General features: G+C 47.1%; 1 protein-coding gene across 3 annotated transcripts in view; it reads right to left on the bottom strand.

Annotated features, from left to right (window-relative positions):
- The window catches only part of ARHGAP26 (Rho GTPase activating protein 26), a 311,322-nt gene that overhangs the window by 207,418 nt on the left and 80,924 nt on the right, over nt 1-22,980 (bottom strand). For all 3 annotated transcript variants that reach the window (XM_066591243.1, XM_066591246.1, XM_066591244.1), the window contains exons 7-11: nt 21,940-22,044; nt 20,522-20,651; nt 14,839-14,939; nt 11,986-12,080; nt 9,745-9,823 (exon numbers count right to left, since the gene is read on the bottom strand). In XM_066591243.1, coding sequence (XP_066447340.1) covers nt 9,745-9,823; nt 11,986-12,080; nt 14,839-14,939; nt 20,522-20,651; nt 21,940-22,044 — 510 coding nt within the window. The remainder of the gene's footprint in view (nt 1-9,744; nt 9,824-11,985; nt 12,081-14,838; nt 14,940-20,521; nt 20,652-21,939; nt 22,045-22,980) is intronic.

The following is a 22,980-nucleotide window of genomic DNA, read 5'->3' as shown; positions in this document are numbered from 1 at the left end:
CCCCACAAATGACCCCATTTTAAAAACTACACCCCTTAATATATTCACTGAGGGGGGTCATGAGTATTGTTACCTCACAGATTTTTTTCAGGAATTAATGCAATTTAGAGTAGACAAAAAAATAAAAAAAAATTTCTATAATGCACATGAAAATGCGTATTTGCACCCAAAATGGATACACCGTTTGTCCTGTGTTCAGAAACATACCCATTGTTGCCCTAATCTTCTGTCCATATGCACAACGGGGCCCAAACCGAAAAGTGCAAACGGTGACTTTCAGAACAGACCTTTTGCTTGAAGGCGATTTCAGCCCCATTGACCACTTGTAGAGCCCTTGATGGACCAAAATGATATAGAACCCCCACAAATGACCCCATTTTGAAAACTAGACCCCTTAACGAATTCCTCTAGGGGTGTAGTGTGTATTTTGACCCCACGGTTTTTGAATGACTAAGCAAAGCAGAAGGAAAAAAATTACGATTTTCTTTTTGGCAATCATGTCACTTTTAAACCCGTTTTTTTTGTACAGCACACATATGAATGAAGACGTTCACCCCAAAATGGATCCCCCTGTTTGTCCCGTGTTCAGAAACATACCCATTGTGGCCCTAAAATTATGTCCGTATTCACAACGGGGCCCAAAACGAAAGGAGCAGCCGGTGGCTTTTAGAACAGACATTTTGTGTGAAAACGTTTTAGGCCCCATTGCCCACTTGTAGAACCCTTGAATGGCCAAAACGACAGAGGACCCCCACAAATGACCCCATTTTGAAAACTAGACCACTTAACGCATACACCTAGGGGTGTACTGTATATTTTAACCCCACAGTTTTTGAATGAATCTGAGCAAAGCAGATGGAAAAAAATTACGATTTTAATTTTTTTGGCAGTTGTGTCATTTTAAAAACATTTTTTTTTTTTGTATAGCATACATAAGAATGAAAAAGTTCACCCCAAAATGGATCCCCCTTTTGTCCCGTTTTCAGAGACATACCCATTGTGGCCTTAATATTATGTCTGTATGCACAACGGGGCTCAAAAGGAAAGGCGCATCAAATTTCAACTGTCTTATATAGTTTTATGTAATCGCCATTATCTATTGGATAACAGCGATCACGTGACCGGGGACCGCTCACTGCGGCCCTCGGTCACTGCTCCAGGCTCTTGGCTACATTTAGTAGCCAGGAGACTTTGAATTTCCAGGGCCCTCAACAGCTTTTGCGCCCGCCATTTTGCTAATGGGCACATGCGCCAAAGTTGGGGAAAGGACCGTGGATAAAGATCCCGTCGGGGGACATCGCCGGAGGCCTTAGGTAAGTAATTTCACCTCCCCTCATGAATCTGATATGTGATTGGAGGTGAAATTTTCACTTTTTTTACTTTTACGTGATCGCCGTTTTCAATTGGAAAACAGCGATCACGTGACCAGGAACTGCGTTTTGCGGGCCCCGGTGAAATCTCCAGGCTCTCGGCTACATTTGGTAGCCGGGAGATTTTAAATTACCCTGGCAATCTGCGCCTTTTGCACATGCGTCCGCCATCTTGGCGGCGGGCGCGTGCGCAGAAGCCGTGGTGAAGTCCACGGATAAATGGGTTGCCTTAGGTACGTTATTTCATCTACCCTCATGGATACGATCCGTGAGGGGAGATGAAACAAACTTTTTTTTTTTTAAACTTTTTAAAAACTTTTTTTTTACTTTACATGATCACTGCTATCTATTGGATAGCAGAGATCATGTGACCGGGAACCGCATACAGCGGCTCCCGGTGACATCCCTCTGCTCTCGGCTACACATGGGAGTCGGGAGCAGAAGGATTTTTAAAATTTCCCGGGACGCGCGCGCCCGTCGTATGACGTCTGGCGCGCATGCGCAGAAGGCGCCGGCGGGACCTGGAGGCTGGGACACCGCCGATCATCGGCGCGAAGGCTGGTGAGTGCTTTCAGCTGCCCGGATGGATCCGGTCCACCAGGGCAGCTGAATCTTTCACTTTTTAAAAACTTTTTATTAACTTTTATATGATCGCCGGCATTCGGTAAATGCCGGCATTCATGTGACCGGGGGAGGGGATCCGCGGCCCGGAATGGCAGCTCCAGGTTGCCGGCTACCTCCGGGAGCCGGCAGCATGGAGCTGCCACGTCCTCAACTTGCAGGGCCTTCATCCCTGCAGGAAACATATTTCTACATCCTCAGGGAATAAGGCCCAGCAAGTGAGGACGTAAAAAGACTATGGGCCGGTCGTTAAGGGGTTAAGGGATAGAGCTGAAGCCTGTTACCCTTATCCAGTATGCCCATAAGAAGACTTCTTGCCCTAAGGTCTGGCAGTTTAGTCTTGTCGTAAGTACATTATGTGGATCAAAATCACCATCTCACAGTCCCTAACAGCCATTTCTGGATTGGACTTCTGGAGGAGAAAAAGGTGTATGGTACAGGCTGGAGATCCCCAGGGCCGTGCTCATACACTCACATCAGCAGTACAGAACAAAGAGGCAGCAGCACTTCCAGCCATCACCTTCAGGACAGGACTTGGGTTTGTTCAGCATCCAGATGATGAAGGCAAAGTCTTTTACAATACAATGTCCAGAGTTAACCATTACCTTTCCGGTCTCTGTGAAATCTCTGATACTGGGGGCATCACACTGCACCAAGCCATCATGCCAAGAGGCAGAGACCATGCCTTGCCATCATCTCCCCAAACCTTTCACTGTAGGGTCGCTGGGTGAGAGAGGGACATATACTGCATCTTCCACTGTGACCACCACCACATACACTCTGGAGCAGATGGAGATAAGAGGATTTTTTACTCACCGTAAAATCTCTTTCTCGTCTCGTCATTGGGGGACACAGCAAAGACCGTGGGATATAGCTTCTGCCACTAGGAGGCGACACTAAGCACAAAAAGTTAGCTCCGCCCTCTGGCTATATCCCTCCTGCCGACAGCAGGCTAATCAGTTTGTCATGCCAGCAGTTGGAGTAGCCATGCGGGAACCGAGAGACAACAATAGTTAGCAATATGACACATCAACAAAATTTAACTGTAATGAAAAACACATGACCATGTGTGACTTACAGAATCCGGAGTCCGACCAGGACCACCACTGTGTCATATAAAGAAAGAGGGGTGGGTGCTGTGTCCCCCAATGACGAGACGAGAAAGAGATTTTACGGTGAGTAAAAAATCCTCTTTTCTCGCTCGTGTCATTGGGGTACACAGCAAAGACCGTGGGACGTCCCACAGCCGTCCCCGAGGGTGGGTACAAAAATCATAAACGCATGCAGTCAGTTTACAGCCGTCTGTAAAACCCTTTTGACCTAGCAAGCGTCGGCTGATGCAAACGTATGCATCTGATAAAATTTAGAAAAAGGCGTGCAGGGATACCCAGGAAGCCGCCCTACACACTTGTGACACTGAGGCCCCGTGATTTACCGCCCATGAAGCCCCCAGTGCCCTGGCGGAGTGTGCCGTCACCGGAAACTGCGGTGTCTAACCTCTAACCCGGTAGGCCTCCACCACTGCCGAACGAAACCAGCGAGCAACTGTCACTTTTGATGCTGCAAGACCACGTCTCGGACCATCCGGTATCACAAACAGGGAACCCGAGCGCCGGAAGGACGCGGTCTGGTCCAAATACGTCCTCAGGCGTGGACTAGGTCTACGGTATGCAGAGCCCGTCCCCTAGGGTGAACAGTCTCTGGACACGATGGTAGTACAAGGTCTTCATTAATGTGGAAGGTTGACACCACCTTTGGGAGAAAAGACCGCACCGGTCACAGCACCACCCCATCCTGGTGAAAAACCGTAAAAGGTGGTTTTGCCGACAGAGCCTCAATCTCCGACACCCTGCGCGAAGAGGTAACCGCCACCAGGAAGGCAACCTCCCAGGACATCAGCCGCCGCGATATCTCCACTAATGGTTCAAACGGATGAGCCTGTATGGCATCCAGAACCCGTTTTAGGTCCCAGGGTGGCATCGGAGACCGAAAAGGCCGGAACCTATCCCTTAAGGGAGCTGAGGCTCAGGCCCAAGTCCAACCCGTCCTGGAGAAAAGACAAGGAGGCGAGCCAACGAGAAATGCCTCGGGTGTGCCCCCCTCTGCTCGCACCAGCGAAGGGATGTTTTCCACACCCGGTGATATGGTAAAAAATTCCATGCAGGAAAAAGTGTAATCCACGCTTGCCTGCAGAGCAAAATTTGTAATCCTCTCTATTTAGTCATATTTAAAATTGCCAGGTGTACCCATCTCTAACCAGACACGTATTGGCTGCACAGAGCCCTCGTCAGTGGTAGTGAAGTGAGCAAGCTGACAATACAGCACACCATATTCTAGTGTTTGTTCTTTGGAATTACCCGGTGAAATACTTTCAATGACGACGGCTTTCTAGCCCTAATCATTGTTGGAATAACTGGGTCTGAGAAACCCGTGCCCTCAGTACCGTGGCCTCCACCACCACGCCGTCCAATGCCGCGTAGCCAAATTCTGGTGGTAGAGGGGACCCTGAGAGAGCAGATCTTTTCACAGGGGTACCACCAGGGCACGACTGCTACCAGGTCCACGAGTTCCGCATACCATGTTTCTTGCGGTCAATCTGGGACTAAGAGAATCACAGGTAGCCCTCCTTCCTGTTTCTCCAGAGCAGCCGGGAAATGAGGAGCTTGCGGGAAGACCTAGGGGTAATGACAACCCGTCCGGGGAGCCATTAGCGCATCTGCTGCTAGTGCTCTGGGATCCCTTGACCTGGCCAGCTAGGCTGGAAGCTTCTGTCTGAAGCGGGATGCCATCGGATCCAGTGACTCCTTTGCTGCAGGTCCCGCCCTGATGGCTTATGTAAGCCACCGCGGTCGCACTGGCATTCCCTCCAGCCGATGTGCAAAGAACTGCAAGGTCCGGACTACTGCTTGCAGCTCCAATACATTTATATAGAGGCCGGATTCCTGCCTGGACCAGGTTCCTTGTGCCACCGGATCCCCCAGCGCGCACCCTCAGCCTGACATGCTGGCGTCTGTAGCCAGCACCTGCCATTGCAGGCGCAGGAACGACCTGCCCTGCTGAATGCGTGGCCAGTCCAACCATCACTGGAGTGACTGCTGAACCCCAGGTGGAATGCTTATCTTCCGATCGAGGGATCATGCCAACCCAAACTGGGCAAATGAAACCGCCTCAGAAAACGAGACCATTAGGCCCAAGACCTTCATTGCATGGCGGATCGCCACCAGTTGCCGTCATAGAAGGGACAGTACTTGCTTCTGCAGCAGCTGGTGTTTTGCCTCCGGGTGAGCCACTCGACCCAGAATCGTGTCGAAGCACCTCCCCAGGTACACCATGCATTGTGCTGGCACAAGAGATGCCTCTTGTAATAAATCAGCCAGCCAAACCTGGAAGAGTGTCCAAGGCAATCTGCAGGCTCTCCAGGTTGTCCCGCTGGGTCGGGGCTTTACCAGGATGTCGTCCAGATATGGCATGGCAACGACCCCCCTGGAATGCACGAATGCCATTACTGCGGTTAAGACTCTTGTAAACACCCTGGGAGCTGTTGCCAGCCCGAAAAGCAACGCTGTGAACTGGAAACCATCCGATCCAGTGCCCGAATCGGAGGAAGCGCTGGTGCGCCTGATGAATGGGGATTTGTAAATATGCATCCTGGATATCTATCGAGGAAAGGAACTCCCCTGCCTCCAAGGATGCGATGACCGGTCGTACAGATTCCATGCGGAAATGACGAACCGCCACCAACTTGATCAATTTCTTTAGAGCCACAATCGGACAGACAGCCACCCTTTTCGGGGACCACCAAAGGATTAGTGTAGAACCCCGCACAGTGATGCTCGGGGAGAGCTTGCACCACCCCCTGCAAAATAGAGAGTGTGGACCGCCTTGAGGATAGCTGCTGCTTTCCCTGGGTCCCTCGGGGTTCTGGGCCGAAAAAAAGGGGGCGGACGTGTGGTTGCATCAGGAACTCTATTGCATAGCCCCTGGACACGACCTCCTGCACCCAGGTATCTGAGACATGAGTCGACCAGACCTGGCTGACCTAGAGAAGCCGACCCCCCACCCTATCCGGAAACAGGTGGGGGCAGTCCCTCATGCGGAGGGCTTTTGGAACTCTTCGTAGGCTGAGGCCCACGCCAAGAGACCTTGGTTTAAAGGAAGTCCTCTTCCTTTATACCCGCTCCTGCGGACCTTTCCTCTCCATCCTGCGAGAACTCGTTCGGCGACAGGGGCAAAAGTCTCTGCTGCGGCAAAAGCGAGCTCCTTTTACCCGTAGAAGTCAACGGGACCTGGGCCTCCCAGGCGGACATGCTGGCTGGGGGCCGCCATCTGACGAGAGCAAGAACATTCAGCTTAGAATGCCCGTTGACCCTCTGAGATGAGCCCGACTAGCTCGGCGCCAAAAAGGCGAGATCCTCCAAAGGGCATATTGATTAACGACCCCTTTGAAGAAGCATCTGCATCCCACGATTTTAACCATAGGCTCCGGCAAGTTGCCATTGATGCTGCAGAGGCCCGAGCCACCTGTTTGGCTGCATCTGCTGTGCTGTGCCTGGCAAATTCCCGGGAGAAGCCCCTTCAAGGACTCCCCCTCGTAACCGTTTTGCCCAGTCAGTAATAGCCTTACTGACCCGGGAAGAGGCAAACACAGGCTTAAGAGCCGACCTAACCGCCTCGAAAACGGTCTTCGCCAACGCCTCGACCTTTCGATCCTTGAAATCCGTGAGATAGGAGGACTCCGCCGTAGGCAGCATAATAGGCTTAGCCAGGCGAGAGATAGGCGAATCAACTAGCGGTGGGATCGACTACTTCTCCTAACTTTTGCGAGAAGAGGTATTTCCCGTCCAAGTAACCAAACTTGGAAGGAACGCTTATCCCGGTGCCTTCCACTCCTTAGATAGGACCCTGTCAAAGGCCTCATGGGCAGGAAAGGTCTTCAGGAAGTGTCTGGGCTGCCTAAAAGAAAAGGATCCCAGACGCCTGTGGCTCTTGCTCAGTGAGCTGAAACGTATCCCCTAAGCTCTCCACCATCGCCGAAAATCTAAGGACCTGATCCTCCTCCATGACAAAGTCTGAGGAGGAGTCAAACCAATCCTCGTCCGAACAGACCTTCTCTGTCGATGATCGACGCGACCTCGTACCCGAGGAGCGCAAAACGGCGAGGAGGATGGAGACCGGGAGGACCGCCGTGAGTCCGGGGGCCTGTCCCGTCTTCGCCGACGGCCGCGCTGCGAGCCATCTCTGTTTCTCTCACATGAACCGGAAGCGTCCTGTGCCAACTTCTCCAAAATCGCACCAGACGCCCGAGTGAGGATCGACCCTGCAAGGGACAAGGAGCGGGCCCACTCCAGCTCGGCCATAAATGGGGGCTGAACGGGGGAGGGGTGCTTTGCACTGTCACTTGTTTCGCTGGGGAGCAGTCTCTACAAAATAGCTCAGCCTGTCCGCATGCGAACTCTAGGGTACGGCGTGAGCAAGCCAAGCGCGTTGCTCTTGCTGTCCCTGGTCCAGCCTTCAGAACTCTGAGGTCGGACATGGTGCTGGGATTTTGACCTGGCAAAAAGCTGCAAACTATCCTCCTCTATGCCAACCGCCGGCAGGAGGGATGAGCAGCAAGAGGGGGAAGATCGCCGCCAGGCAGCTTACCCTGGGTCCTTGTCGAGGTCCGGGGAGCCGCTGAGTCGAGAGCCTGCAGATGCTGAAGAGGCCTCCTGGAACTTTGACTTGTACTGCACACCAGCCTGAGCAAGCACAGCAGCAAGGAGTGGAGGCGCAGGGCGGTCTCAATCTTTGGCGCGCTGTCTCCCAATATGCTGCTTCACCACATCATCCCTCCTCACAATCCTTGAGAGGGAGGGAGGAAGGGAGGGGCCGGAGAGGGGCACCGTGCATCCCAAAGAGGCCACGCCCCCTACGTGCGGCGTCGCGAAGCCACGCCCCCTACGCAGCTAAGCCACGCCCCCTACGCTGCGCCCCGCGAAGCCACGCCCCCATGCGTGCTAGGGCGTGGTCAAGTCGTAGCCACGCCCCCCATCAGTCCAGAGTGTTGCTGCCGCGCCCAGGGCTGCACAGAGGCCCCCTATTGTGCCCCATATGCTGCAGGAGTGCCCCCAATTGCCAGGAGCCAAAGCCCGGGCGGCACTATGTCAATGCGCTGTGCTACTAAGGTGCCTCGCCGGGACACCACCGCGTGTAGCCATACCAACTCAGCATGCTCGTGCCCTGATACCAGCACCAGAACACCACCAGGTAAGCCATCACCCAGAAACAGCCCCCCGCGCTGCCTGCTAGCTCAAAGGGAGCAGAGGGAGAGATTAACCTGCCAGCCGCTGCACTATAATATGGGCACACTAGCGCTTACCCTACGCCATGCCGCGACATACGGGGAGAGCCAAGGGAGGGGGGAAGGGAAGGTCGCCAGCGCATACTCACCTCTTGCGTCCTTGCTGGTGGAAATAGCGGCTCCCCAGTTCCAGCAGCCTACCCCTGTAACATCGCCTGCCCATGGGAAGGGGATGCGGACCTCTGCACCAAACATGGGGGGCTCTCGCTGGCGGGCTACATGCAGATATATATGATCCGGATGGGCCACCTTTTCTTCTGAGGCGGGCCGGGCAAGAAGCAACCTGGACAAACCCGAGGTTGTTCGCCCTCCTCTCCGTTCGGGTTTGATGGGGAGCGTCCTGCCTCTCCGTCTAACCCTGGCCCTTAAAACTAGCCCTAACGGGCACGACCGTCCTCCTTCGAGACACTAAGCTAAAAACTGATTAGCCTGCTGTCGGCAGGAGGGATATAGCCAGAGGGCGGAGCTAACTTTTTGTGCTTAGTGTCGCCTCCTAGTGGCAGAAGCTATATCCCACGGTCTTTGCTGTGTACCCCAATGACACGAGCGAGAAATAGTTTTGTGGGAGGAAAACGCAGTAAAACTTGTATTTTTTTCACCCAAATCTCTGCTTATTCCCCACTTACAGGTCCAGTGGGCGGTCCGATCTGTGATTGGTAGCTACTGCTGTTTGCACAGCTATGCAAACAAAGCTATCAGTGATCGAACCGCCCACCGGACCTCTATGAGGACTATAAGCAGAGATTTAAGTGAAATGTTATATAGTTTTATGGAGAAAAAGCTCAGTATATCAATCTGCTCAGCTGCTGCTGCTCTGTAACCTGCTGCCTGCAGAATGGAATATATTTTTAACATGACTTGTATTGGAGGGAACCTGTTATAAGTAAGAGTATGACATTTGAATCCACACACTGTCCTCACGTACAGCTCACACAGATCACCACTTGTATCAGAACTTCTCCGTAATAGGTTGCCTCATACATGAGGGAAGATTTTCACTTTCAGTGTAACTACTATTCTGCAAGAACTCCGCTTGCTGTCAGTGAAAGGAAAATCTTAACGTACTAAAAAAATTAAGTTGACTTTTTTTTTAAATCATGAAATGACACCAATCCCTTTAATGGTATTGTTTATTCTGATCATTATGCCACATCCATCCGCATTTGCAAATGGCGTAAAAATATAGTATCCCTTCACATAACTTATTGTACTTTTTTAATGCACAGAGATAAGATTTCCAGTGCACCCAGGACAATGGGATTTTTAGTCATTAATCTGGTGACATAGGTGCACAGTATATTTGTTCTTCGCCCATAAGAAACAATGAAGATGAACCTGTGGGTAGTGGCCAAGAACTATAAAATCACAGGGCCAAGTTAATTACTTCTTGATAAATAAAACATGATTACTTACTGGTTCTCGACCATCCATGGCTTCCATCCACAGCCGCCTGTCCTCTTCTGAAAGGGCTTGCATTGTTATTGTAGTCGAGCTGTGGTGAAGATAGGGAAATAAATAATAAATTCAGTTGACCGTGCTACACGAGGTAATAAAGAATACACACAACTCTGCACGCCATAAAGACGCGATGCTTTTGCCCACCTGTCAAGTGGACTGCCAAAATGCACAAAACATGTTTTGTAGGGAATGTCCTCAATTGCTACTAGTTAAAGGAAGCTAACAGTTGGGACTGTGGGAGTATGGATCTAACGCCAGCATCGCATGGAGGACAAAAACTATGTCATCTAGTGAGAAATGTAAATTAGACAGCACCGTCTGACAGTATAACAAGGTTGAGGAATTTCAGACATCTGGGTTGACAGAACTAAGACGTTGTACAATTTAAAAATACATCAATTGGCCTTAAAAGTATTTGCTGAACAGCAGCTCCTTTATTACTGAAATTAGGGACATTAATATTACATAGAAGACAGAATAATTAGACATTACTAATACACAGCGTACATGAGCTTCCCAATTATAGGGGTTGCAGCCACCCCAATGATGAGCGGGGTGTACAGCTGCCAAGACCCAACTGCAATAATGGCTTGTCAGAAAGATACAAGCAGTATTACAGGACACTCATTTAAAGAAATGGGCAACTGTGTAATACAAGGCACGACGAAGTCCTCCCCCTCCTGACCACGAGACTATCAACTTCTATGGGTTTATCATTCAGAATCATTTGCTCCTGCGTGAATTTGAACGATAGTCGTCCCATATAAATGCATAAAGCGACTGAACGACGTGCCATTCCATGTAAGCAGCAGTCGTTCACTTCTGAACGACTGTCTTACAGTACATTGGGGGGGAAGGGGCGGGGAGGAGAACGCTCCCCGGCCCGCTCCGTCTCTATGCTGGAGGTGCTGTGAGCGATGCCAGTGATACTTGCTGCTGTCTACCAGCACAAGATAGAGCATTACTGAGATGACCCACGTAAGCGGATCATTACAGATGTAGCACCTCTAAGTATGACTGGCACATCGTGATAACGTGTGCATTGTAGTCCATAGGAATTGAGTTAAAACAATGCATTAAATGTCCAGTGGAGGATTGCTACATCTGTAGCTTTGGCTACAGATGTAGCCATGTACTTTATACTGTCCTCATTGAGGTCAGCATAAAGCAGTGACACATGCCGATTCCAACGATGCACCACTTATAGGGTAATGTGCAGTGTTTAAGAACTTACAGCTTGTTTCTGCAGCGTCCAAGCAAGAGTTAGGCTGGCTGCACACGGCCGTGATGGGCTCCGCCGCGAAATTCCGCGGCGGAGCCCGTCACAGCGCCCCCCAGGAGACCCCATACTTACCTGCAGATCCGGCGTCCTCGCTCCCACATGACGCTTCCCCGCCCACCTCCGCGTCATGTGACGCGGCGGCAGTGGGAGGGGAAGCCGTCCGTTCACGCTATCTTCCGCTGTGCTACAGCGGAAGATAGCGTGAACGGACGGCTTCCATTGACTGCAATGGAAGCCGTCCGCGCGTACACCCGTGGCAAATAGAGCATGCCGCGGGTGAGGACGGGTGATTTCACGGCGCGGAATTTCGTGGTGGAATTCCGCACCGTGAGCACTGAGCTATTAGGTTCAATAGAATCTAATAGCTACGCGCAATGCAGCGGATTTCTGCCGCGAATTACGCGGCGGAAATCCGTTCGTGGGAAGGAGGCCTAAAAGCCCCACCCATCATCCCTGATTGGCAGTTTTCTCAGTATGCAGTGTAATAACTAGAAGACTGCCAGTCGGGGCTACCTGTTCCTCGTGAATAAGCTGGACTCCTCTATTGCAGGGAGCTGCAGAATCAAGTTGTAAGTTCTTAAAAAACACTGCACATTTATCCATAAGTGATGCACCGCTGAAATCAGCATGGCTGTCACTATTTAATGCTAACCGCATTGAGGACAGCATAAAGTACTTGACCGGTTCCCTTTCATACAGTAAAACCTCAAAGATATTTCACTGTATAATGCAGCAACAAAAAAGGATGCCCTTTCTCGGGATAAGTGGGGTCTCAGCTGTCGGACCCCTACCAATCATAAAGTGATACCCCATCTTGTACATAAGGGACAACGTGATATTTTAGTACAACCACTGTAATGAGGTTGGCATTGAGAAACCCGAATAACCTGCACATATATAGATATTATACTTACCGATCAACAAGTTCAACATCAAAGCAAAACCTCTTCTCAATAGAGTCGGTTTTCCTTCGTATACAAGACTTCAAGAACACAACTTCTTCCTCTCCCTGAAGGTTCAAAAAAAAGAAGAGGTAACCTGCTGACTTGATTGGACACATCTTACTATTTCAACACAGAGACGAGAAGCACTTTAAACAAGGACATTCATAAGCGGTTTAGTGGGACACTCATGGTCTGTCCTAAGCAGAGCCCATCAATATCAGATTGGTGGGGACCCTGCGATCAGCTGATTAATGGGACTTTAGTGCTCAGGCGAGTCCTGAGGCCTCTTCATCGTTTAGTAGGTACAGCTCCATACAATTCGTAGCAGCTGTGTCTGGTAGTTCAGCTTACTATAGCACCGTCCCATTCAAGTGAATGTGACTAAGCTGTAGAACGAGCCTCTACAAGATGTATAGTGCTGCATCTGGTAAGCAATGAAAAGGCGTGGAGTTCAGCCCAACACTGCAGTCCCTATAGCCAGCTCATCAGTGGGGGGGTGCTGCGGGTCGGACTCCCAGAAATCTGACTTTGATGGCCAATAGGTCATCATTGTTAACCTCCTGACAAATCTCCCAGCTGCTACAAATAAGGTATTGGTGTAGGGGTCTGCGGTGTCCAAGCATCTGTATATATAGGAGATGTCAGCTGCTTATTCCATTACAGAGATGGATTTTGTGAGGCAGTCTCCATCACAGGAGTGTGAAAAAGCTGATTACACGGCTCCTCCGGACACAGATCACTCTATACAGAGACACTGCAGACCCATACTCTGCAGCAGCTGGCACATGCTCTGTTCAGGGGAAATCAGAGAGAAGAAACAAAAAAAAAATAAAAAATCAAAATCGTCTAATTATTTATATTCCAAAGTGGCTTAAATTTCATATGCAAATAAGCGAGATAGAACAATACCTCTGCAGTGCCACCTATTGGAGTCAATGTTAGACTCTTTATACAAGCCTTGTAACAAAGATTGAGAATTGAAAGCCAAGCCAGAATCCATACACAGACAGCTGTTTCGTGGTGTTTGCCCCCCATCAGTGTGCAGTAGGTTTCTGGCTTGGCTAGTGAGAGGCCTGTAACGTGGGTCGGGAGGGGTAACATCACTCCTTAGGGAGAGCAGCTAGATGGTGAGTGAGGAGACTTATAAGGCCATCCATCCTCCTCTGGGTAAAATCATATGTACAACTCTAATCTAAGGATAGGAGATAAAGATGTTCTACCAAGATTCACTCTAAGTCTTGTGATGGCATTAAGAATGACTTGCATCTTTGAACCTCTGTGTTGCGTTATCACTTTTGGAAGGTCTGTACTAATTTTTCCTCTGGATGCATGCTCAGAGATTTCTCATCAGGGATGGGGAGGCTATCTAAACCATGAACAAGATTAAGAGAAAAAAGACGGCATTGAATTGTTTTACGTAAACTTGTTATAGTTTCTAGTTATCAGTATTCTCTTCACTTGTTTTCAAGTAAAAGGAACTAACTGGCATTTCATTCCTCACAGGGGTTTTCAGAGCATCACATATGACAAATCTACAGGGATCAATCTCACTTCTGTATCTCTGAATAACTAAGCAGACTTGTCATTCATTAGTATGGAATAGCTTGGCGACAGCCCCTATGGGAACTGTAATGGTAGAATTCCCCTGTTACTTTTGAAGAACTAGAATGAAAAAGCTAAGAAATAATTGTCATAATACTCCCCCACACTAAAAAAAAAAATTTTTAAAGTTACATGTGGTGTTCGATAGCATAGCAAGAACCAACCATGATCTATTTTACCATCGTACTGAATACTATCATCAACCTTTGGTGATCTGCTCCTGACCGCCCGCCCAGCTCATAAATATTCATGTGGCTGAGACAGGATGGTCAAGACAGGAAGCTGGGAGCCGCTGACCATGGTCATCTCAGCAGATGAAGTCTCAAAATCAGGACAGCTGGGTCATGTGACACACCCCGATTAAAGCACAAGCACTCATTTAAAAGTTAAACAAAATGCATTGTTGGCTGTGGCAAAAGGTTAGAAGTTTGCTAAGTCCTAGAATACCCCTTTAACACATCACTGTATAATACATAGGGAAAGACTTATTAATATGATTAACACTGTTTAGTCCAAATTCATAATGGACGGATAACAAAAGCATCAAATGGCCAAGATACGACTTTGTTGCAAATTTTCTATCTAGTACTATTTCTACTCTTCTAGGAAATCTTCCTCCTGACCTGATTTAGGAGAAGTGAAGTGGATACAAGGACAAGTGGTGCAGTCTTATGCATTAGATATTTTGCCAAACTTGCCGATTTAGCCAGAACTGGCCAATGATCTTACATTCATGGGTGTTGCCCTACAGTCCAAAACCGTCTACAATCAGGAATATGATGGGTAAGGCATGCACTCTGTAATAGAGCTAGCAGCATCTGGGTGCATGCTGCCATTGTCAACGGTCTGCTCTATCACTGCACATACATTACGTATCAAATCAGGACTTAATGTTAAATCCACAGCAGATAAAGGATTATGGCGGTGCTAAAATGGCAACTTATTGTATGAAGTTGTATAAACTCAATTCAATTGCTTTTCCAAATTGCAAAATTGAAGTTGAAAGTCGAACAATTAGCGAAGGAGCCAAGGTTATTTTTAGGCTTATATAAAATTAACAAAAAGGCGAATGAATCACTGTTTAATCCTGGTTTACACTGACCAATTACTAGCAATCAGATACCTTAAATGAGAGACGCAGCATATAGTAATCCATTATCAGATATATACATAATTACCCTGGAACAAAAGTCCAAATAATGAAAGAACTCTTTAACTTACCACTTTACCTCCAGACTTCTGGTCAAATGGGACTATGGTGATTTGCCTTGTATCCCGCTGATAGGTGCAGTAATGTTTGACCCAAGATGTTCCGAAGTGCCCTGCAATGAAGTGACAAATTCGTATTATAAAAACTAATCAGGTCAGAAATTAGGATATTGCTTACTTCATGTTAGTTAGCACAAGGGAAGGGGCAACAGCACAATATTGCATAATTTTTTTATTTTAACCCTTTGCAATCCAATTTTGGATTCAGGGTTTCCTATGGGGCTTTCTCTTTCTGCCATTATACAATGGCGCCATCTGCTGTCTAGAGCCAGTACTGCGGTATGTGACATACAGGAGAGGCCCCAACAGCAGAGCAGCCAATAATCCTCAGTAAGAATACCCTGCCGGACGTCTTTCGACATCAGAGCTGTACAGGCTTCAATCAGAATGTCTTTAGACGTCAGACAGTAGATTGGAAAGGGTGAAGGATAGATTGAAAAGTCAGGGTGATGCCGCCAGGCCGTCCTAGCGATGATCGATCCGGTGCTTTAACACAGGAACGATCATCGCTGAGTGAAAGGAGTTGGTGTGGGCCAAGGATCTTTGCAGCTCGCCCGCCTCCATTCATAGCAAACACGGGCAGATTGGTTTTGAAACCGAATGAACAGTAAGCAAACAAATGATCGTTCTTCATTCAGCCGATGCAGGCATTTAGACTGAAAGACAATCATTGAGTCTCACTGGATCACAGGAATCTGAGCAATTTATCTGCCCATGTAAAACAGCCCTTAGAGATTGCATGCAAACAGGCGAGTGTTTTTTTTACTGGCTTTTGTACGGTCATCATTCAATTTGAAACTTTTTCCAGTGATGTAAATAGGAATACATGGCCTTCCAAAGAAAGGCTCAGATCTGCAAGTCTTCATACACTTCAAGTAGTTCCAGTTCTCATAATAGTCATTCAAAACTAATTCAAAACACTCCCAAGAGAATATATGGAACAAAAACTACTAGTACTACTGGATTCATCTTGCAATTACTGAAGTAATAGCTTCATAGGGTTTTCCCATTAGATTCTTCACAGGACGTATTCCACTCCTACGCCGTTTGAGTTTTCGCTTCACTCCCCAGTTCTGCTCAATCAACAGGCATAAAATGCTCTACATTGTGAAGAGCATAAAAACTATGAAATGGTTTTACACTACGGCATAAACTGCATGTCAAACACAGCCGTAAGGTACGACAATATACTCCTCGCCAACTAAAGTTTGGCCAGCTCTGCTTTCTTCTGTGGCTCCTTCCCTCTCACGTAAAAGCTGCCTTATTGTTCTTCTGTGGATGGCCTCACACCTAATCCTATCTTACAACCTGCACCCAATAAAATTGTGACCGATTAAATCTTTTTCTAACATGGTAATCTAGGATGGAGGGTCAGGTCATGTGAAGCTAGTGTGAATGGGGTATAGGGGTTTGTGGCCAAATGGGTTTATGATTGGAGTTTGAAGGGAGCGCTAGTGCACTAATGACTTGTAAGTTTTTCTAATAAAGTAATGATCAAGTTTTAATAAGACTTGTGTTTACAACTTTTGTTAAAATGGTCACTACACATCCAGACTACTTGCTTTTAATGGTTTATATAATGTGATAACTAAGAGTTCCTAAAGAATCCCCTATGATCAGCCATACTTGAAGAGCACAAAGAAACAGAAATGATTGAATATGTGCAGTATGGAGACATTAAAGGGCAACGCCGGTGAATTTTTCTTCATTTATTATGTAACCAGCCCCCTAATATACACAGTCAAAAATAAATAATCAATCAAGCATCTAGCAGGAGATGTCAGGCTCAAATGAAGCTTTCCATGTGTGATTGTAACACTGATATAAGTAAGGGATTACAATATCAGAGCAAAAGTATAGCGTAATTTATCACGGAGAACTGAACACTCAAAGGGAGTCTCTAGTACCCTGTTGTACTGCCTCTAGCTTGGATACAAGATGTGATACGGGCAGGCATGGAGGCTCTAGTTCCTTGTTGTCAGCCTCTAGCTTGGATACAAGATGTGATACAGGCGGGCATGGAGGGTCTAGTACCCTGTTGTACCGCCTCTAGCTTGGATACAAGATGTGAAACAGGCGGGCATGAAGGCTCTAGTACCCTGTTGTACCACATCTAGCTTGGATACAAGATGTGATTCGGGCGGGCATGGGGGGCTCTAGTTCCCAGCTATATCTAAGCTAGAGGCAGCACAAGATGTGATACGGGCGGGCATGGAGGCTCTAGTACCCTGTTGTATTCAAGCTAGAGGCGGTACAAGATGTGATACAGGCAGGCATGGAAACTCTAGTACCTTGTTGTACCACCTGTAGCTTGGATGTAAGATGTGATACAGGCAGGCATGGAAACTCTAGTACCTTGTTGTACCACCTGTAGCTTGGATGTAAGATGTGATACGGGCAGGCATGGAGGCATACAGGTTCTGTATGGTATCCTGTAGCATATCGGTCCACATTTGCAGTAACTGAGGCTCTAAATTGTGCAAACTCTTAAAACTGTAGAAGCTGGCATCCTAGATGGTCCCATACATGTTCTACTAGCTATAAATCTGGTGACCGGGCGGCCATGGAAGTGTGACAATGTTGTGGTGACATTCCTGTGACCCCCTTGTGTGTGCGGCCCCGCGTTATCCTGCTGGAAAATGCCTCTTGGAAGCAGCCATGAGAGGAACACATGTGGCTGCAGGAAGTCCTGAACATATCGCTGAGCTGTTATTGTCCTTCGTACCACCACTAGGGGTGACTGACTGGAATATACGATGGCCACCCAGACCATTTTGCCATCATCGTAAGATAGGATCAGGGGCAGTGTGCTGCTCTACAGCTAATGTACGACCGAAGGCCAATTAGGGACTGAGGCCTCATGGAATCTGAGCGAAAATGGTTTTAAAAGGTCTTTTGGGCGTGAATTATTAGAGTATTGGCTTATTAGCTAGGTATTTAATAGATGTTCACTACAGTTCACTACAGCGTCAGCTGTGAGCAGGCTGGAAGGTTCAGGAGGTTCTCCAGGATGGATGGGGATTGGTCTGAAGAAAATGGTGGGAAGAAGCCTGAGGGACCTTTTTGTGAAGCTCGGGCCCTAGCAACAAGAGCTGATTGGTAGGAGTGTTTGTGAGAGAAAGTTGATATAAGGAGTTGCTAACAGTACAGTGGATTTAGTTTATTTTATACAGCACCACAAGATTGTCCCTCCCGCCCTCTTATTTAGCTTCCAACTTGTTGCGGCATGCTTAAATTGGGAATGCCGCCCGCCTCCTGTGGGTGGGTATAAAGATGGAGTAAAGATTGGTTACTGGTGAAGACTTGAGTATGTAGGACACATTCTACATGCTATATATGTTGGGTTTTTGAGTCATTAATATTTATAAGGTAACAACGTTTAAAATAAATGCCACGGCCTTTCAAATCCATGCTGGCATCTACACAAGCGGTAAGAGGGTTCACTACACACAAGTACCCTCAGAGCCTTTTTTATGGGTTAAGGGTGGAACCACTATTAGAGCCTTTAGTGGTCATACAGTTCATCTAAATCACACCACAATGCTAATTGGCATATCTGCCCATGTAACTGCATGCCGAGATTTGCAGCAAAATGACAACTAGGTACTTTGCTTTTAATTTATTTTCATTAGTTCGGTAAGTGTTACCTTGGTCAGTTATTCTTTTCTATCTGAAACTACTGGCCTCTTTCTCATCAGGTGGGTCATGTAATATCAGTTCCGACCAGCTCAGATTTATAGGAGTTTAGGTGTTTTTAAACTAGCCCGTTTTTCAGTCAGCATAACTGCTGTATGATGGACCCTACCAGAGAACCTGCTTAGAGGGAGAAGGAGACACTCCTATCACAGTTACTGGTAAAGACATATACCTGTGTAACAGGAGCTAACAGAGGAGATCACAGCTCACCTTCTTGACTGTATACTTAGTGAAAGCAGAAATCTGAGCATCAAGATGGTGCCTGATAAGCATCAGACAGGAGGCTGCACTACATTGAATTAACTGCAATATGCAGAGCGTGACAATCAGGTGAGGGGTGCAAGGATGGAGAAAAAAAAAAAGACAAAAAAAAACATGCTTTCGCCAGAATGTTCCCTTTAGGATGAATGCTGACAGACTGATTCCTACCGCATTTCCCACGATAGTGGAAATTCACACGTGAATTCCACGGCATTTACGTTCTAATGAACATAATAGCTTTCTGCCTGCCAATGCTCACATGAAGAACTCTACGGATTTCCGCAGCGGAAAATAAATCATGGCATGTTCTATTTGTAGCGGATTTACGCCGCAGGAGGCCTCCATTAATAGAGATTTAAAGGAGACCGCGTAAATCCATGATCACTCACAGGCACTTTGTTTAATATCGCTGTACTCCTGCGGCATAAATTCGCAGGCATATCCCGGGATGCTCGTGGGCACGAGCTCTTTATGAACCAGCATCTGTGTGTGGAGCTCAATAACCAGCTTGAAATTGTTACAATCTCAATTTCTGCTAACATGTGCTAAATAGACAAAGTCATGCAACAAGAATGTGCGTTATAATTCAGGGTTTCTGCATTTAGAGGTTTAAAGTTCATCTATCAGTGCCTTTCAGGCTACTGAAACCATAAAGCAAGAATGCTGGCATGTAAGAAAGGCCAAATATACCTCCCTCATCCCTCATCCTGGAGCACTTATGTAGAAATTATAGGTTAAATCCATGTGCCGTAAAATGATGAGAACCGTACGATGGGTATTGTATGAAAAGTGGGAGCTCCTGGGTATTCTTCAAACGTCCCTCAAGCCCTCCTCGTGGCTCTTGACTGACAGCTCAAGTATGATGCTGGGGGGCACTGGTGGCATTAACCAATAGTTATTGTTGGGATTGAGGAACATGTAATAAGTAAAACCAGCGAGCAATTACTTGTAGCAAAATGCCTATAGGACAATTTTTATCTATCTTGCATATCGCGTATGACGGACAAAAAGGGCGATTAGTTGGGTAATGCTCCAGTATGAGGCAGGAATGTAGCGCTTTTCCCTCTCCATATTGAAATGAGCTGGCTTGGCTCAGAGTGCTCATTTATAGGGTGGGTGGGGTAGACAGATCACGTGCTCAGCTGGCAATGATTGAAAGTATTATTTGAATGGCAAGAAAAAACTAAATCAAGAAAGGGCACTGTACAGGTAAGGGAGCGTTCACATAATGTTATTTACTGCACTGTGGGGTTACATCGGGAGTTCAGTAACAACTTCTAAAAACAGTGTTGTGTCGGAACTCTCAAGCAGAACAAAAAGAAACCATTAGTGAAATCGACATCACTTTGGTGTCAGTTTTTACAAAGCTTCTTCTAATTTCCATCATATTTAGATTACAGCATAAGGTAGCTTACCATGTTATTCTATGCTCCAAAAAAACAAATGGAATCCTTGTAAAACCAACACCAAAGTGATGCCCGTTTCACCAATGATGGTTCCATTTGGTTACGTTCCAGGGCCCCATCATCGTGCCGTCTTCAGCAGCTGGGACAGAACCCCCTGTTGCATGGTAAACACTGTGGGAAAGCCCCCTAACAAATCTAGACGATTCCTGCTTCAGCCTCTTCTGAAGGTCAGTTAGGAAAGCAACAAGACAGAATGGGGAACCTTTACTCACTTTTCTCCTGTACATACAAGTAACCCTCCATTGTGTAAGGACTGAAAGTTTGTTGCTCATGAGGGTTTTCTTTCATCTTCTTCATCAGCGCCTCCACCTCAGACCTCGTTCCTTCAAAACGATCCCGAGTCTATAGAATATAGCAAACCATCAATAAGCTCATGTTATTAATTCAATCTTAAATAGGTTCCCTAAAGAGTTCACCAAGATAGGGGACATCTGTATATGGTTTTTCGTACATTTGTGTGTAACCCTTTTTCTTCAAAAATAAGGACAGGCAAAAATATTTTCCCGTTAAGAAAAACAAAAACTATAAGGCCTCCCTCACACAGGCGTTTTTGTACAGTGTTTAGCACTGCGCTAAACGCTGTACAACACTCCCATTCATTTCAATGGGGCTGCTCACACAAGTGTCAAACTTAGATTGCGTCAGTGCTCAAGGAACCAATCGGAGCAGACAATTAGAGCCAGCGCTCTCGATGAACCGATCACAGCCATTCATTGGTTCATCCAGCATTGGCTCTGTTTGGGTGAGCCCGCGGCTCAGCCAATCAGAGCAATCTCTTGCTGTAGGCGGGGCTTCAACCTCATTACCAGCAAAAGATGCTCTGACAAGTGCCTGGAAGTCTGCCCGGAGCTCCGGAGAGCAGCGGCAGGGACCTGGATGGCACCAGATAGGTGAGCATTTGCTTTTTTCAGCTGTGCTGAAAACACAGCCAAAACGCATGCCAGTGCTGCGTTGAAAAATGCTGCGTTTCTGCAAACACCTGTGTGAGGGAGGCCTAAAACTGAACTTTACTGTGCAGGGTGAGGCACTACTGATTACAAGGAACCTTCCTGCATTCACACTGCACTTTCTTCCTCCCAAGCACAACCTGTAGGCAGGCCAATATACTGAATAATGCACTTTGTAGAATTGGTAAAGAAAAATATAAGGGATTTCCAATTACATTCAGAGCTCCTTCACACCCACAATCTCCCCTCAGTATTTTACAGCACAAACGAGGGAAGGGAGTCCTGCTCTGAAGGGTTCATAAACACAGGTTAAAAAAAAAAAAAAAAAAGCCATTAAGAAGGCTTATTTAAAAGACAATTTTTTTTAGATACAACGCAGGCCATTAAAATACCTACAGCACACTGGATTTTTGGAAAAGGATAAGGAAACTAAAACAATATATTCTATAGGTGTTATAAGGCATCATCAGGCAGCAGTGGTTTTGGAAAAAGAAAAAAAAATGCCGTGAAAGATAGGAATAAAAAAACTCCACCAAAAACACGTCAACTGCTGTGCATCTTGTGACATGGAACCTGCATAATACATACTGTCTAGTACATTATTCATTAGTAGTAGGCTGGCTAACCAACCACAGGAGGGAAATCTAACGACCAGTAACGTGTAAGATGTAGACACTCCTTACATTCTGGATACTTATGGTGAGCTGCGTCTTGAAGTCACTGAAGTCTTTGGCCAGCTCATACCCATGATGGTAAAATGTGAAGAGTCCTTGCAAAAAGGCAAGTAGCTGAAAACAAGAAACAAACATGTAGGTGAATTAGCATTTACACACAATGAGGATTTACACATTATAGAGAAGGAAAACAGATTCAGAGTTTCATAGTGTGCCAGGCTAAAAAAGTCTTCTGTCCATCCAGTTCAGCCCATTAGGCCCATGTTGATCCAGAGGAAGGCAAGAAAGCCCAATGAGGTAAAAGCTAGATGGGTGTAACACACACACACACACACACACACACCACTAATGGCCCTTTTACACGGGGCGACAGTTGTTTAAACTACTGCACAAGCAACAAGGTCGCCAGTAAGGCCGTTAGCACTCGTGCAGAGCGATCATACTGAGAGACTTCTCACTGGATTGCGGGCTTGTTACTCAGCGCTTCACCTCCCATGTGTAAATGCTCAGAGCACGAGAAGCCAGCGAACGACCAGCAGCGTTTATTTTGCATTTGCACTGCATAATTATCGCTCAAATTTGTATGTTAGAACGAATTTTGAGCGAAAATCATTATGTGAAAACTCTAGAAAAGGGCTTGTTCATATCTGCCTTAGGCCACCTTACGCATGGACTCGGTAAAAGAACCGCAATTTTGCTTTAGTTTTTCGAGATAGTGTTCCTGCCTCAAACAGTGGCTTCAGCACACCCCATCATTGAGGAGGAGCGCTGACCGCAAGAGATAGAGCAGACAGCGCTCGAAAATCACGGCACTGGAAAGCCGAGAGTTCAAGCACGTCTGCGAGGCTCCACTGAAATCAATGGGAGAGTTACAACGCGGCGTTCAAAGCGCCACGGTAATCGCAGGAAAAAACATCTGTGTGAGTGGCCCTAGGGTTTTAGGTTTCTCTTCTGCTTTTTGGGCAGAAACAGAGTTAGGAAGAAACCAATCATATATACATTTTTTTAGGTATGGAGCATCACATGTATTCGGGTATATGCACATGGATT

The sequence above is a fragment of the Eleutherodactylus coqui genome, chromosome 2 (assembly GCF_035609145.1).
Source record: "Eleutherodactylus coqui strain aEleCoq1 chromosome 2, aEleCoq1.hap1, whole genome shotgun sequence".
Lineage (NCBI taxonomy): Eukaryota > Metazoa > Chordata > Amphibia > Anura > Eleutherodactylidae > Eleutherodactylus > Eleutherodactylus coqui.
The sequence above is the reverse complement of the archived record's forward strand: the minus strand, read 5'-3'. Positions and strand labels throughout refer to the sequence as shown.